This window comes from Mastigoproctus giganteus, chromosome 8, assembly GCF_048544385.1.
Source record: "Mastigoproctus giganteus isolate SK-2022 chromosome 8, ASM4854438v1, whole genome shotgun sequence".
Classification (NCBI taxonomy): Eukaryota; Metazoa; Arthropoda; class Arachnida; order Uropygi; family Thelyphonidae; genus Mastigoproctus; species Mastigoproctus giganteus.
The window spans coordinates 75,725,295-75,742,724 of record NC_143582.1 but is presented as its reverse complement, the minus strand read 5'-3'; the positions used below and the strand labels follow the sequence as shown (position 1 = coordinate 75,742,724).

Here is a 17,430-nt window from a genome sequence, read left to right as displayed (position 1 = left end):
CATCCGGTTTGATGGTTGGAATGTCATCAAAACTTTGTCCTTTCAGCCACATTTTGAGTTTGAGGAAGAGAAAATTCATATGGAGTAAGGTCAGATGAATACAGAGAGTGATTTACTGCAGCAGCTGGGGTTTTTCTCTCCTAACTTTTCTCCTCATTCAGTCAAAATTCTCTATAACAGGCTTTGTTTTTCATCTGCCGATTCTGAACAAATTCATGATACCATAAAGTTTAAAAAAACCCAAAACAAATAGCATTGTTATCACATGACTGAATCTACTCTGCTATTTTTTTTTCTTTTTAATGGGATTTTTTCTTTGTATGTGTTTGATCACCAGTAATGATGCAGTCAATGAAATTATATTCCATTTTTTCCTCCTTTTCAGTTCCTTACAGTTTTCAGTAATGAAACTTTTGGTCTCCAATAATCAACCTTAGAACAAATTTTTATGACACTCTATTCAATGCATGCTTTTGGGAAAAACTCTTGACATGATCCAAAAGCATTTCCTAGTTTATCAGCAATTTGTTGGATGGTTAATTGGTGAAAAGAAAGAATTTTTCATGTACCTTAACAACTGCTTTGTTACTGCTTAAATTTGAAAGTCAACATGAACATTTTAGTTATCTTAAAAGATTCTTCATCCAATTTGGAAACTTGGCAGTCTTACTCACCTATTACCAAATGCATTTTTTAACATATAGAGGATTTCCACTGTATTGTATTTGTTCACCCAAAACTTGAACACATATTGTTCCACTGTTGTATCCATTATGCTTTTTACAGAAGTTTATGGCACTTATGAACTTCAACATGTTCTTCCTGCCCATTACTTGTTTTGTGAAGTGGCTCAAATCAGTAATGTGGTGACTCCTCCATGTTTACTCATCTTGGCTCTCTACTTTAATTTTTTTTTTTTTTTTTTTTTGAACAAGTGCAATCTAATCTAATCTGGCATATGATGCAAGAAAGCAAGCTTCATACAGCATCAGCCAAAAAAAAAAAAAAAAAAAAAAAAAAACCTTCCCATTTCCCCTGTCCATTTTTTTTTTTAATAAATAGTTTTAGAACTTTTTTGATCAGACCTTGTATATTAACTTAATGACCTTGATCCAATATAGAGTTTAATACTGACCATTGGTTTCACATACACTTTTGTGGGATTATCAGTTTGTATATGCTAGTATTAGTGACACAGTTAGTTATTTTATGGACTAGAAGAGTTTTCAAAAACTTATTTTTAAAAATTATTAATTGTAGGATCTTGTCATTTTCACCTACGTAGTTCAGGAGATGCTGTCCAGTCACCAAATTATCCAAGTCGATATAATCCAAATTCTATATGTAAATGGACTCTAGAAGGGCCTGTCGGTACTGGTATTGTGTTACAGGTAATTGATTTACAAGATTTATTTATTGTATTGCAATTTTATAATACTGTACTGTTACTGTGTTTATATATATTTGAGCAATCTATTCACTGTAGAATTGAATTTTTTAAAAATTTTTTACAGTTTTTAATATTTTATATGTACCTCTTTTAACTAAATTTTTAGAACTGTTGCAGAAACAGCATGTTTTAAAATGATTTTAAAAGGATGGGTTTTTTTAATGAAAAAAATACTATTTTTTTCATTTGAAAAAATGAAAAAAATAGTATTGAAAAATTATAATTTCTTTTTATTAACATAAAAGTTATAAATTATAACTATATGTAATTTATATATATAGGAACTTTTTTTTTTTTGTTCATCAGTTCATATTTAATTGTATATATCTACCTAATCAGCAATCTTGAATCTGATCTGATTGAAGTGTATAAGGCCTTGAATGGTTTGAGCATGCTCAGTGCTGATGGGATTCTACCTCTTGCCCAGATTAATCACCTGAGGGGACATAAATTCAAATTGAGGAAAGACAGTTATAGAATAGATGTGCGGAAATTTGACTTTAGCCAGCGGGTGGTTGATTGCCGGAACAAACTTTCATCTGTTGTTGTAGAAGTTGATAGTTTAAATAAATTCAAGGCAGAACTAGACAAACATTTGGAATAAATGGATGGGTGAAATGGGAAGGTTTTTTTTTTTTTTTTTTTTTTTTTTGGCTGATGCTGTATAAGCTTGCTTTCTTGCATCATATGCCTCTAGTAATGCTAATGCTAAAGCAATTCAAAGCCTTAAACACCTCTATCTGAATAACAGGGTTATTCAGAACTGCATATTATACAGTTAGTTTCTAACAATAAAAAGGAATCAAATGTTCTTAGGAGTATTTTTGAAAATGGTATAGTTTTTAAGAAAAACTATGTTAAAGATTTACAAAATCACTTTCTGTATCATAGAAATAGATGAAAAATTATATGATTACACTGGAGTATTATAAATAACATAAAAATGCACATGATGCAATTGATGTTATTTCTGAAAATAAAACTTATGTAAAAAAAAAAAAAGCATGAAATATTTGTTGATTTACAAAGGATACCACTTTCTGCAATATCATAGTTTATCATGGATAGTCTGTAGGATAATGGTATGGGTAATGGCAAAAACTCACATTGTGTGATGATGCAATTGTTAGTCATAATATATATTCAGTGTGATTGCTGTTTCCAGTGACACATGCATTTGCATATTGTACAGGTGAAGTTTGTAATAATAAGTGGCATATTTGTAACTATTTCCTGAACATGCTGCCAATAATCCTGATGAGTATTCATTTCAGTGCTGTACACCATGCCCTTGATATAACTCTATATATAAAAGTTAATGGAATTCAGGTCTGGTGAGCAGGCAAGGCAGGCCATTTCACTGGAGAACTGTGACAATGACCCTTCCAACAACTCAGGTAATTGTTGTTCAGGAAGCATTGTACTAATCAGATGAAATGTGTAGGTGTAGGTGGAACATCATCTATAAAGCATATAGATTGGCAGGCATGCCAATCTATATGCTTTATGCATGATGTTCCAAATTGCATAATATGTTCCAAATTGCTACCCAGATGTGCTGGTAATTTTCCCTTTGATAAGTATGTTGCCTACTCTGGCCGAGATGCTGACAGGAAAATACTGTTGATTGTATCTGATATGTAGTATACTGGTTGTGCCTTCCCTATATATATGGGTTGTGAATGTTATGGAATGCATTTCTTGTAGAGCAGGCCTCATTCATTCAGAGGATTTTGATAAAGAATAAAATTCTCTGTGTACTTTTTTTATTTTTTTAATGAAAACTTCAAACACAAAAGGTACTTCTGTAATAGCCATATACAGTGGGTTCTTGATGAAAAGTCCATAAGCAGCAGCCCATGGACTCTTTAAGAATCATAGGATATGCATCTCTTGTTTCAGTAAAGGCCCCCACACACAGAAGGTTGTGATCTTCCCACATGTGCTGCCACTATTGTTGTTCTTGGATTATGGGGTAAGAGTATCCATTTTTTATTCAACCATGTTGAAATTGTGCACAACGTGTTGTGCACTGCTATTCACATGTTGGGATGGCAGTTGACCAGTTTTATGTAGTCTTCAATTGACTGTAAGAATTGCATATCTATCAAGTTAGGTTGCTGATGATTTGGATATTTCTGTGCCTAATGCCAGGCAGCTGCAGCATTATTTCCCATGCATTTGCCCAAAACCAGATACATATCAGGAAATGAGTACACCTTAATAACTTTAGAGTCAGGTCCCATGCACCTAAATGATAGCAAGTGGTTATGATTATGTCGAATGATGTGACAAAACAAATTTGCATAAGAAGAAGAGTGTTTATAGGTAAAAAAAAGTCAGAATTAAAGTTTAAAGATTTGGCTGGTGCCTTAATTCATATAGTTATGATTTTTTTACATAAATTTTTTCCTTTTTAAATGAAATAAATTAAGACAGACCCAAATAACACAATTTTTTTTTTTTTTTTTTCAATATGTGTATTCTTTTGTGAAGTGCTGTGCACCATTCCATTGTGAATTATAATTGCATTGTCACACAATACAAGTTTTTGTTGATACTTGTACCATTACAGTATCCTGTAAATCAACAGATATTTAATGTTTTTTTTTAATAACTTTATTTTCGATTTCATGCCAGTTGTGTCACGGTTTGTTTACTTTATTTCCTGCATTCATGCAATCCTGTCATTTCACATCAATTTCATACCAGAAGTGACATTATGAAATCATTAACATTGTTCATATTAAAAACTGTGCCATTTTTGATTCCTTTTGTTGTCAGGACTTGTGAATCATCCTATATTTCATAATTACATTTTTTAATAGGAGCTGTAACTTTTAAAAGTTATTTATTGTTGAAACTTTTAATCATTTAATAATATTACTGTAATAGTTCATTTTTTATTTAATGGTGATTAAAGACTGTTAATTCTTTTGCAGTTTTCTGAATTTGATACCGAAGCTAGTTTTGATACAGTTCAAATACAAGTTGGAGGCTTAACAGAAGAATCTAGTGTATCCCTTGTAACGCTTTCAGGTTCCCAGGACCTTTCTTCCTATACCTACACAACTGCTTCTAATCTAATGATAATTAAATTTCGTTCAGATGCTTCTGTTGAGAAAAAAGGTTTTAGAGCAAGTTGGAAAACAGGTGTGTATAAACAAGTAATAAGAGAAAGCCTATGCACATAATTTTCCCCCCTTTCCATTTGTTTTTAGGATTAATGAGTTCCTAGAAACATTCACATAAACTGAATGTTCAATAGCTATTCAAATACAAGTTCCATTAATTTTTCCATATGAGCACAATGTCATAATGTAAGATTGTATTCCCAATATACCTAAAAAAAATCATAGAAAAATGGATGTGAACAATAAAATAGCATAGAAATGATATAATAAACCTAGAAGTATACATTCAAGTGTAAATAAGATTTAACAATTTAAAACGTGTTTGTTGTTTAATAGTTCAACTTTACCACCAAAGGTTAGTATTAGTATTAAAATGGCAGAACAGTATGAGAAAAGAAAGCTTATCTGGCATATGCCAAAAGTAAAAAAAATAAATAAATGAAAATAAATATTTATTTCTAGTTTTATTTTATCTACCTCTTTCAAATATATATCCGATTCCTCTTTAACTATGTACAGGAACTCCCCGACTTACATAAGGGTTTCATTCTGCAGAACGCTACATAATTCTGAATTTCCCCCATGCTGTGCAGCACTCGCAACTGTGCTCACTGAATTGATTCAATCAAAAAAGAAATGTTCTACAAACATGTAAATAAAATTATTTATTGTATTTATTCAATTTTTTTTATCTCATGTGCAGGAAAAATTACAAAAGCGTGCAATTTAAAAAAAATTCAAAATTATAAAATTACAAAAAAAGAGAGGAGACAGGCATAACGTCAGTAAGTTTTACCTCTCAAGCATCGTTGCCAGAATCGACGTCTTCAGCTGATAAGTACGCCACTGTGGAGGTTGAGGGCTGTGGTGATTTAGAAGGGGGGGTCGGCCACTCAACTTTACAAAAGAACATCTTAATGGATGACTGGACAGTGGCTTTTTTCTTTTCATCGTAGATTTCTTTGTAGCAAGCAAGCATATCATTCATCCCTCTGTTAACTTTTAAGAATTGTTTGCTGTCAGGATCCATCTTCTCAAACCTCACCATTGCCAATGCAATTTCATGAAATACCATTGCCATTTCTCTGGTGATGAAGCGTCTCGGCTCCTCATTTGGTTCATCTTGAGTTTCGTCAGCATTTTCTTCTTTCACTATTGCTGCCTGCAAGTCAATAAGTTCTTCGTTAGATAATTCCTTCTCTTCTTCCTCTTAGTTGTGTCATGTGCTTGTGTGTGCTGCTGAACTTTTTGTACGAGACTTGTACTCCTCCACGTCTTTGGCATCAACTTCCAACTGAAGTAGCTCTGCAACTTTTACAATCTTATCTGTAAACTCTTCATATGATTCGTCTTTTTCAAATCCTTCAAAGCCTTTTATGTGCCATGGGCATATTTTCTTCCATGCGGCATTTTAAACAATTTTTAGTAATTTCTGCCCAGGCCTCATTAATGTTTAAGATGGCATTGGTAAATATTGTAAGATTTCCAGGTCCCTTGATGTAAAATTTTTCTCATCGTCTACTGCAGACAATGCCTGAGCAGATGTAATGTGTAAATAGTGTGCTTTTAAATTCAAAATAACACCCTGATCCGTAGGTTGGATGAGTGAAGTCATGTTTGGCAGTAGCAATATGACTCTCACATTTGAATTGAAATCATCTAGATGTGTAGGATGTCCAGTAGCATTATCTAATAGAAGCAAAATATTGAAAGGAACGTCATTGTCTGTACAATATTTTTCAACCTCTGGAATGAAGCAGCATTTAAACCAATCCTCAAAGAGAGATCTTGTTATCCATGCTCTCTGGTTCGATTGGAAATGCATGAGTAGGGTGGCTTTATTGATGCCCTTAAATGCATGAGGATTTCCAGAATGGTACACAAGTAGTGGGTTTAATCTGTAATCTCCTACTGCATTAACCCCAAGCAAGAGCATGGTTCTATCTTTTGACATCTTGAAACCTGGCATTGTATTTTCCTTTTTGGCAATGTATGTTCGATCCAGCATTTTTTTTCTAATAAGGAGCATTCTCATCAATGTTAAAAATTTGTTGCGTTGACTATTCAACGCAGCAAATTTTTAACGTTGCCGCCTTCATCAATAATTTTTTTCCAAACATCACAAATTTCTCTGAAGCTGCAGCTGCAGAATCGGCACTGGCGACTTCACTGCATACTTTAACATTGTAGAAACCAACCCAATGCTTGAACCTATTAAACCACCCGTTGCTTGCCACGAACTTGTGTTGGAGTTCACCGTACTTATCCTTAATATCTTTATAAATACTTGTTGCTTTTACTTGAATGGTCATTAGACTCAGGGACACTTGCTTTTGAATCTGATTTTCCATCCATATTATTAACAGCTGTTCCATCTTCGATAGGCACCTTCGTAGCCAGGTGGGAAGGAGCAGCAGTGCGTAGCACACGCTTCTTGATTGGACCGGGGTTTGAGCCCCCCAAATACGGAGGATGCGGAAAGGTAAGGGAATGACCACCGCATATTCCCGGAGCAATATGACCTTAGTTGCTAATGCTCCTAAAAAAAAAAAAAGAAAAAAAAAACCCCAAATAACCATCTTCAATATAGCACCTGAATGCTGTTTTGTGATCACTGTTGATCGTAAGTGCGTTGATCCTTTGACATGTTATTTTATACGTGCAATATAGTTATTGTTATTGTTATACGTGCAATATAGTTAATTAAAATAGTATTCACTGTTGAAGCAGTGAGACGGAATTCCCTTGCAATAGATGGCAAACTTTGTCCTGCTTCGTACTTCTTAATCATTTTCATCTTCATTTCTAAATCAATTTTGTTTTTTTCCTGGCACTACCACCACTTGCACTTTCCATTGGTCCCTTTCCCTTCATCATTATAATACATAAATAGAAATGAAGAGAAGTTTCTGAAAATTTGTTTTTTATATGATTGAAAATTTCAGTGAAGGGAACACATTTCACCATAATAGCATAAAAACCCACACAATTTCAGTTATCGGTATTATTGCAAATGCAATAAGATCAAGTTTACTACCCATTTATAATTAGATGCACTAACAGAAAAGCCCAATAAACCAGAAAGAGCAAATTGTTTTTATTGTTTTTTGGTCGTGACCTCCAGAAACGTGCTTTAGGAAAATATCACAAAGATGTTGAAAATTGATTCTTATAATAGGAACATATGATAACAATGAAAGGGTAGTGCAATTTCCATTATAAATATGACCTTTTAGAGATATAAATAGCTTAGTAATATAGCAAAATTTTCAACTTCCAAGAACTTGGAACAAATTACCAAAAAAAAAAAAAAAAACCAATGTGTTATTGGGTTCACATTAGGATATTTTCACGATACCTCCATTTATTCCTACAGGGCGCAAAATTCGTTTTCACATTTTTTTAAAATTTGCACTGGCAGGCAAAAACTTAAGTTAAGTCGAATTTCTTTAAGTCAAGTATTATGTAGTTCTTTTTTTATTTCTGATTCTACAAGGTTAGCTGGTAACCTATTCTTGTACTTGATTATTCTTTAAAGGAAAATTTTCTTATATCCAGTCTACAGTTATCTTGCCTTAAATTGAATATGTTCTCTTGTTGGAATCTATCCTAGAAAGAAAAAAATCCCCCCCATCCATTTATTAAGATTGCTCAAATGCTTAGTTTCCAAAGTTTTTTTGCATACAGAACTGTTGTCTCTTCCAGTGTTAGTATTGTTTTAAACTAGTTTTATTGCCCTCCTTTGTACAATTTCAAAACAGTTGACTCAGCTGTAAATATGTTTTTCTGTTGAGTTTCATAAGCTTAGGATATTTTGAGTATGCGAATTCAATAAGGCTAATCGTATGTTATATCCAGAAAGGAAGATCACCTTTCTTTAACCCTATTTTTTTTTTTGTTGAAACCAATCCTCCTTTCTTTACTTGGATCACTAAGTGTTATGACTGTCGCCTCCATGTGGCGGGGCTGGTAACCTGGGAGAAAGACTTATCTCCACTGGCTGAAAGAGCATAACATGAATAACTCACATGCTAATTTTGGTGGACTGCCAGGCATGCTGCAGACTGGCTAAATGTGAAAACCAACTGAAATCCAGTTCCAATTTTCTTGATTACCCGATCATATTTTCAACATCAAATATGAAATTAATACTCTGATTGAAATATGTTAGAGGATTCTTCCTTTTTATTTTTCATATTCATTACTTTAAAACTGTCAAAGCATTTAATATCTTCTCAAGTAGATTAAACCTAAATTTACTTGCCATTATAAATTTTTATCAAAATTTTAAAAATTCATGAATCAAATAGAATTTACTGTTACCCACATGCAGTGCCTTTCATTTGTCAATGTTAAATTTCAAACTGCCATTTCTCAGCCCATCGACCCAATTTTTCTAGAACTTGTTGCAATAGCTCACCCTGATGACTGTCGTTAACCACTCTAACAACCTTCGTATCATTGTAAAACTTAGATATAAAGCCTGATATACCTTTATCAATATCATTGATAAATAATGAAAATAATAATGGGCCCAGCATTGAATCTTGGAGAACTCCGTTAAAAACATTAGGCCACAAAGAGCGGTGCACCATTGATAACTGCTCTTGTCTTCTTCCACTTAACCATCCATTTATCCATAGCAGTAAGTTGTCCTTAACACCACATTTCTCCAGTTTGTACAGCCATCTTTTATGTGCAGCATTATCAAAAACTTTCCTGAAATCCAAGTATATCCAGTTCCACCCATTTTGCATCCAGTTCCTTGGTTACTGCATCATAGTAATCTATGAGATTGGTTAGACAAGACTGCTCCTTAACAAATCAATGTTGTGATTGCAGTATAGTTGCATGCCTGTCCAAATGGTCCTGCACTACTTCTGTACCCAGTGATTCCATTATTTTCTCTGTAACAGATGGTAATCTGACAGGTCTGTAAATACCCACATCAACTTTCGATACACCTTTATGAATTGGGGCTACATTTGTAATCTACAGTCCACAGGAACCTCCCCTGAATCCAGTGATGATCTCATAATTATGGGGGCGCCTCCGTAGCCAGGTGGGAAGGAGCAGCAGTGCGTAGCACATGCTTCTTGATTAGACCGGGGTTCGAGCCCGTCACCACCAAATACGGAGGATGCGGAAAGGTCAGGGAATGACTACCGCATATTCCCGGAGCAATATGGCCTTAGTTGCTAATGCTCCTAAAAACCAAATAACAAACAAACGAACATCATAATTATGGTTAAGGGTTTGCTTACCTCCTTTGCTGCCTCTCCTTAATATAATTGGATAGATTCCATCCACAACAGGTACCTTTCCTTTCAATTATTTCAAAGCTATAGCTTCTCATTAAAGTTTGATAAACCGCTGGCATCCCCTTCCCTAAAGAATTCCTCATGTGTGAATGCAGATGCAAAATACCTCTTCAATTTATCTGCAAAATGAGCAGGGTCGTCAACAGTTACCCCATAGACATCAAGTGGCCCAATGCGATTCAGTCCCTTTCTTCTAGGTGCCTCTGTAGCCAGGTGGGAAGGAGCAGCAGTGCATAGCACACGCTTCTTGATTAGACCGGGGTTCGAGCCTGTCACCACCAAATACGGAGGATGCGGAAAGGTCAGGGAATGACCATCGCATTTCTCAGAGCAATATGGCCTTAGTTGCTAATGCTCCTAAAAACCAAACAACTCAACTCCCTTTCTTCTACTGTTAATATAAGCATGTCTTTGCTATTTTTTCTTTGCATTCTTTGCTAGAGATTTCTCCCAACCTGGCTTAGCTTGCCTAACCTCCTTTGTGACTTGATTACAAACTAGCATATATCTATCATAGGCTTCTGTATCACTTGATAATTTATGTGCATCCCATGCACTTTTCTTCTCTACCATGTGTCTCGATAGTTCGTCTGACATCCATTTAGGTCTAAGTCTTGACCAGTATTTCTTTGTTGGTATGAATAACCTAGTAGCTTATTTGATTACTCCCCTGAATACTTCCCTTTAGAATTTGCTGTTTTCAAATTCCTACTGCACAGAATTTAAATACTGTCTGATACCACTGTAGTCACCCTTATGAAAGCAAAAACTCTTCCTTTTGCACCTGATGTTAGTTACATCTTTAAGTAAATCCCAAATCAGTACACTGTGATCACTGTCACCTAGTGGCTACTTTATCTGCAGATTCTTAACACATGAGTAATCACTGCTGATAACCAGATCAAGAGTATTGAACAGATTCTGCTTGTTGAAAACAGTCATCTAAAGAATCCACAAAACAGTCTTCCTAGTGTGTGAGTGACCAACTCTCAAATTCCAATCAACATCTGGAAAGTTAAAATCCACATTATGAGACATTCTAATTTGCTCGCCTACTCTATTTCTCTGTATAGCTGTTTGGGATACTTATCACAGTCATTAGGCCTATAACACACTATTACTCTCAATTTTGAGCCATACATTAAAACATGTTTTAATTCATTGTGGTATACAAAAACAACTGCAGTGTTCCCCAATTTGTGATGACAGATGATAACACATTAAGTAATAATTATAATTCTTATTAATCTGTAAGAGAATAATTAAAGTTTCATAGTCATTAAAAGTTAATAGTCCTGTTGTATTAACAGTAAAGTTAGTGTAAACAATATTTTTGTTTTTCTTTTTTTTTTAGAGCCTGTAAGGTGTGGTGGGGAACTTTTTGCTCAACCTACAGCTCAGGTTTTAACATCACCTCTTTATCCCCAGCCATATCCTGGTGGGTTGGAATGTTTGTACATCATCACTGCACCACAAGGAAAGATTGTAACTTTGGAGGTGTGTATACATGTATGCTTGTGTGTATGTATTTATATGTAATGCAAATAAATTGTTCTTGTTTATACTCCGGCACGGCCACCAGGTCAGTGGAGTTTACAATAAATCAATCAATACAAATGTTAATCATATTTAGCAGTCACAGGCTTGAACCCCGGTCCACTCAAAGAGCATGTGATACTACACTTGCACTCCTGACTACTCGGCCGCCTCCGTAGCCAGGTGGGAAGGAGCAGCAGTGCGTAGCACACGCTTCTTGATTAGACCGGGGTTCGAGCCCATCACCACCAAATACGGAGGATGCGGAAAGGTCAGGGAATGACCACCGCATATCCCGGAGCAATATGGCCTTAGTTGCTAATGCTCCTAAAAACCAAATAACAACAACAACAACAGACTACTCGGCTACATCAAGCCTGTATCATTAATGGTAATATTTTGCAAGTTTCACTACTGTCAAGTGGCATCAGTCTAAATTTATATCTAATTGTCTTGTAATTATTCTTTTTAATTAAAGTATTCTTTATTATTATTAGATATGTAAATTATTATTAGATTTAGATATGTTTTCCTTCTGCAACACCCTTTTTCGTAATTTAGTCTCCTCTTCCTCCTCCTCCTCTTGATTATATATTTTTTTATTTATACAGTAAACCCCCCACTATTCGCGGTATCTGTATTCGCGGTTGCTGATTTAATATAAAATGAAACCTAAAAAAATGTGAAAATTAAAGGACGTGAACTTTTCCCGCCATAAAAAAGCATGGGCATGGCTGAAATTATCTTTCCCTGTCAAAACAGGGCTCAGTGGGTGGGGGAGGGAGAGGGGTGACAAAATCGCAAGCGTGGATGTTTCTCGCTAATCCTTGTTCAGTATGTGTTATGCACTTGTCATGGAAGGTTTCGTCGTTTGCCTTTAATTTATATGCTTATAAATTAAATAAATTTATCAATTTATAAATTGATATGCTTACAAAAGTGATAAATCTACCGTTTTGCAGTGTAAAACAGACTTTTTCGAGTGTGTTAACGGAAGAAAGTGACTTTATTGTGGACAAGTTCTTTCTAACCCGTACAAAAATATGGCTACGAATAACAAGGGAAATGTGAAAGGATCAAAGGTGATGACATTAGCAAATAAAATTGAGTTATTAGACAAAATTTCTAATGGTGAAAGTGTCTCCTCAGTGGCAAAACATTATAAAATCAATGAGTCGATGGTACGATCAATCAAGAAATCAGAAGAAAAAATCCACCGTAGTGTCCGTGAAAACGCGCTAATTGCTTCAAACATTTGCTCTGTAACTCGTGATGTTAAATTAGAAATAAATGGAAAAAGCTTTAAATCTGTGGATAGAAGACCGAACTCAAAATAAAATTCCGTTAAGTTCACTCATCATTCGTGAAAATGCAAAACTCCTTTATCAACACTTTAGCGAAACTGGTGATAGCACTGGCGGGATACGTTTTTTAACTATCAAAGGCACAGTTTGAAATTTCTAATAAATATTACATTTAATATTAAATTGTTTCTTATTTTCATTTCGATGCCATAAGCTTGCATTTCACTATGTACTGTCTATGTACATAGTCATATTATGAAGGTACATATAATACATACCTAGACAAAATTTTAGACTAGTTTTTCTTATATATTTTGTACTTTGGAACGGAACCCCTTTATTACTATGGGAGCCATAACTCAGTATTCACATTTTTGGTATTCGTGGCATTTCTCAGGAACGTAACCCCCGCTATTTGCGGGGGTTTACTGTATATATATATATAATACTGGTTTCCATTATATTTGCATCTTATCTTACATAGCATCTTACTCATTCTGCTAATCTATTCTTAATTTAAACACTTTAATTTGCATTATACTGTGGCATCATGCAGTTGGAAATGCTTTGCAGCCACCAATGCTTCTCTTTCTATACTTTCTTTATTTTTGCAACAAATAAAGAAAAGAAAGTATATTTATTTCAGTGTGTGTGTGTGTGTGTGTGTGTGTGTGTGTGTGTGTGTGTGTGTGTGTGTGTGTGTGTGTGTGTGTGTGTGTGCATATATCCATTAGACAAAAGATATAGAGGATTACTGCACAATATATTGGATAATCTGCTGTATAGATAACTATTGTTGGCACAATGACATGCAGACTGATTTTCTGATACATTATTAAGTTCAACAAATACAGGGCAAGAAGATGCAAATTCAGGCATGCACCTGTTATGCTAACTAACAGACCATGATGCAGATGCATCTCATTTGTGAACTTCAGTTATGAAAGATAACATACTTGTTGAAGCCTCAGAAAATCTTATTTTAGACAGATTTGCCAGAACCTGCTGCTCGCAGTGTCATTGGAAGACTGAAGGTGAGACAGTCACAATGACAGGTTTTGGCATGGTTTGGCATATCTCAAAGTGTCAGGGTTGTGTAATCGCTTTCTAAGAAGCTTGTTCCATTTGCATGTGTCCAGACCAGGGTTGTAGACATCAACATTTTTTCTAACATCCAAGCTATCCTCCACTTGCTGTAACACTGTTTACACCTTCAGCCTTTTGTTCTAAGAAAGGCCTTTCCTTTGATACTGCATTTATGAATCTGCTGATTAGAGCTGCCACTCATTATGGCTGTGGTTTATGTCTTTCTTGCATAAACCACAGCCATAATGCATTGTCTACTACTTTAAATTATAGTGAGAACTTAACAACTCTTGGGAAAGAAACTGAATGTAAAATGCTTCTTTTTTTTGTTCCTTTATTTCCTACACTTCTGTTTTCTAGAATAACCTTACTCCATATGTTTTTTTTTTTTTTTTTTAATTTTATCCAGTCTTTTTACTGTTGTCTTGCCTACACATATGGAACAGCAATTTTTTTAAGAGACTCACCTTTATTAAGTCTTCTCACAGCATTCAACTTAATTTTCATGGAAGCAACTACTTCCTTTCTTTTCTCCCCCATATTTCATTTATTTATTTAATTTAATTAATTTAATATTTAATTAAATTACATGCTGTAATTACAGTTACAAATGAGTTCACACAAGTAACAATTTTACTGGTGTGAACATGGTTTAGGAATCATACAATTCAATAGGCGTGTATGGTGCACTACACTTAGCCTACTAGCCACAAGCATATGGACCAGTGACCACTGCACATTGCAATGTGAACATGGGAGTGCATAAATTCAGGGCTTCTACTGTATTCAAATACCTACTGTTTCTTAACTGCTGATTTCCAGATCATTTTCTTGTGGGAAGGGGAATTAAGATTTTCCATTATGATTATTACTATATTTAATACCACTCTTATACCATGTGAAATTAATAATATAGTTTATTAAGCTCTTTGCTTAAATTACTGTACATTAAGGTGATGTTTCAGGTATCATACAGATACCCATCATCAGACATACTGTTGACAGACTCCTCTTGCCGATGCTCCCAGAAACCTGATTCGGCATACCTTGTAATAATCTTAATAGAAAACAACCATGTAACGTCTTTCCTTGTCTAAATTAGATTTTCATTAAAAAAAAATCTGCAGTTGCAGTACACTTTCTCTGCTTGCGATAATTATATGTTCTCATTTGTCTTGGTACAAGAATATTACAAATATCACTTATGTTCATAAAACTGGCTTTCTCTTTTAAAGAAGATATCTCTCCCACACACACACACAACTCTAAGACTCCTTTATTCTGTTAAAAACAAAAGTGCCTTAGGGTTAGCATTAGTAGATGCATATGATGCAAGAAAGCAAGCTTCTGCAGCATCAGCCAAAAAAAAAAAAAGAAAACCCGCTCCCATTTCGCCACTATGTTCATTCCAAATACCTGTACAGCTCAGCCTTAAATTTATTTAGGCTATCAACTTCCACAACAAAAGATGGAAGTCTGTTCCACCAATCAACTACCTGCTGGCTAAAGGCAAACTTCTGCACATCTATCCTACAACTGTCTTTCCTCAATTTGAATTTTTGCCCTCACAGGTGATTATTCTGAGCAAGAGGAAGAATCCCATCGGCATTGAGCATGCTCAAACCATTCAAGGCTTTATACACCTCAGTCAGATCACCTCACTGGTGCCTAGTCTCCAGACACTGTAATTTTCAAAATTTAAGCCTTTTTTCGTAAGAGCAACCCTTTGTTCCATTCACTAATTTTGTTGCCCTTCTCTGTACTCGTTCCAACAGCTCTACATCCTTCTTAAAATGAGGTCTCCAGACCTGTATACAGTACTCAAGGTGTGGCCTGACCATTGCCTTATACAAGGGAATAATCACCTCCTTATCCCTTTCTAGCAAAATTCCTGTATATCATTGACAAAACACAATGAGCTACGCTTACAAACTGTCTGCGCTGCTCAGAAAACTTCATATCTGCCTGCACAATTACCCCCAGGTTCTTTTCATTCTCTACCATTGTCAGTGTAGTACCACAGAGTTGATACGTTACTCTGGGGTTACTGCTTCCCATATGTAGTACTTTACATTTTTCAATGTTAAACTTCATTTGCCATCTCTCAGCCCATCTGCTCAACTTTTCTGGATCCTGTTGCAGCAGTGTACTCTCATTAGTATCCTTAACAACTCTGCCAACCTTCGTATCTTTTGCAAACTTAGACATTAGTGCTTCCATTAATTTCCCTGGAACAGAAGTTAAACTAACAGGTCTATAATTACTTGTCACCGTTTGATCCTCCTTTGTGAATTGTGGTCACATTTGCACATCTCCAGTATATGGGTACCTTCCCTGAGGAACTCTCATAATTATGGCTAAGGGTTTGCTTACTTCCTTTGCTGCCTCCTTTAATATAACTGGATAGATCCCATCCACCCCGGGTGCCTTTTTTATGCTTATTTTCAACAAGCTGCCCACATCAACGCCAGAGCTTGCACTTGGGCATCGCGTGACACAGAGACAACCCCCAAGGCAGAATGCGCTGGTCCCGAAGGAACTAGTAGTTGTTGGTGACTCTATTGTCAGGGAAACGGGGAACATGCTTTGTAAAAAAGATAGGTGGAACAGGACCAGGGTATGTCTGCCAGGGGCAAAGGTTGATGACGTTGTAGAGCGAATATCATCTTTTAAGGGCACAAAAGGTGATATAGTTGTACACGTTGGCACTAATAATATTAAGAGTAGGAGACCGGCAGAATTACTTAACAAGTACAGGTCACTGTTGAACAAAAGCCGAGAATTAGGGTTGAATTTGAAAGTGTCTGCAATTCTGCCCAGACACGATAGGAGGGAGTATATGATGAGAGCCTTGTCGATCAATTCGGCCCTGGAAAGATTGTGCAAGGCTCAAGGGGTAGAATTTTTTTCAGCCTGGACTGTACTTGTTAACAGGAGAGATTGCTTCTACAGGGATGGGATACACTTAAATAGAAAGGGTGCAAGAATATTTGCTGATGCTATCGAAGCAGTGTTAGGTGGGTCGGAAAACTGCTAGCTTGGGGGGAGACAAAGACCAATAGATTGACAGTAGCCACTGGCAGAGGTGAAAGAGATTCTTGCACTGCTTCTATTAGAATGGGCAGAAGCCTGAAAAACAAGATGCATGGTATTTCAGAGACTGCTGGGAGCCATTGCGGTACAAGTAAACACATGGGTTGTGTTAGGGTAGCTAAGAATAGAAACAGGTGCAGGTATACTTGCGTGTACACCAATGCTAGGAGTTTAGTAAATAAATTTGATGAATTTGAGGTATTGCTCAAAACATCGAAGGCAGATATTGTTGGGATATCAGAGACGTGGTGTCACACAGATATAAGGGATGCGGAATTGCAATTTGGGGAGTACAACGTCTACAGAAAGGATAGACAGGATAGGAAGGGGGGAGGTGTTATGCTATTAGTTAAGAAACACATAAAAACCAAGGAAGTGAAGCCAGTCGACATCGCTGGACAGTGCAGTGTGGAGTCAGTTTGGTGTGACATAAACATTGGGAGATCAAAATTGAGAGTAGGAGTGTGCTATAGGCCTAACGACTCTGATGAGTATAATAAGGAACT

The 17,430-nt window shown here is 35.6% G+C and overlaps 1 protein-coding gene across 1 annotated transcript in view; it reads left to right on the top strand.

Moving 5' to 3' along the window:
- Positions 1-17,430, top strand: part of LOC150081645 (uncharacterized) — a 981,095-nt gene that overhangs the window by 168,393 nt on the left and 795,272 nt on the right. Inside the window, exons 7-9 of the mRNA XM_090380575.1 lie at positions 1,261-1,391; positions 4,393-4,603; positions 11,260-11,402. Of these exons, the coding sequence (XP_090236701.1) occupies positions 1,261-1,391; positions 4,393-4,603; positions 11,260-11,402 (485 nt within the window). The remainder of the gene's footprint in view (positions 1-1,260; positions 1,392-4,392; positions 4,604-11,259; positions 11,403-17,430) is intronic.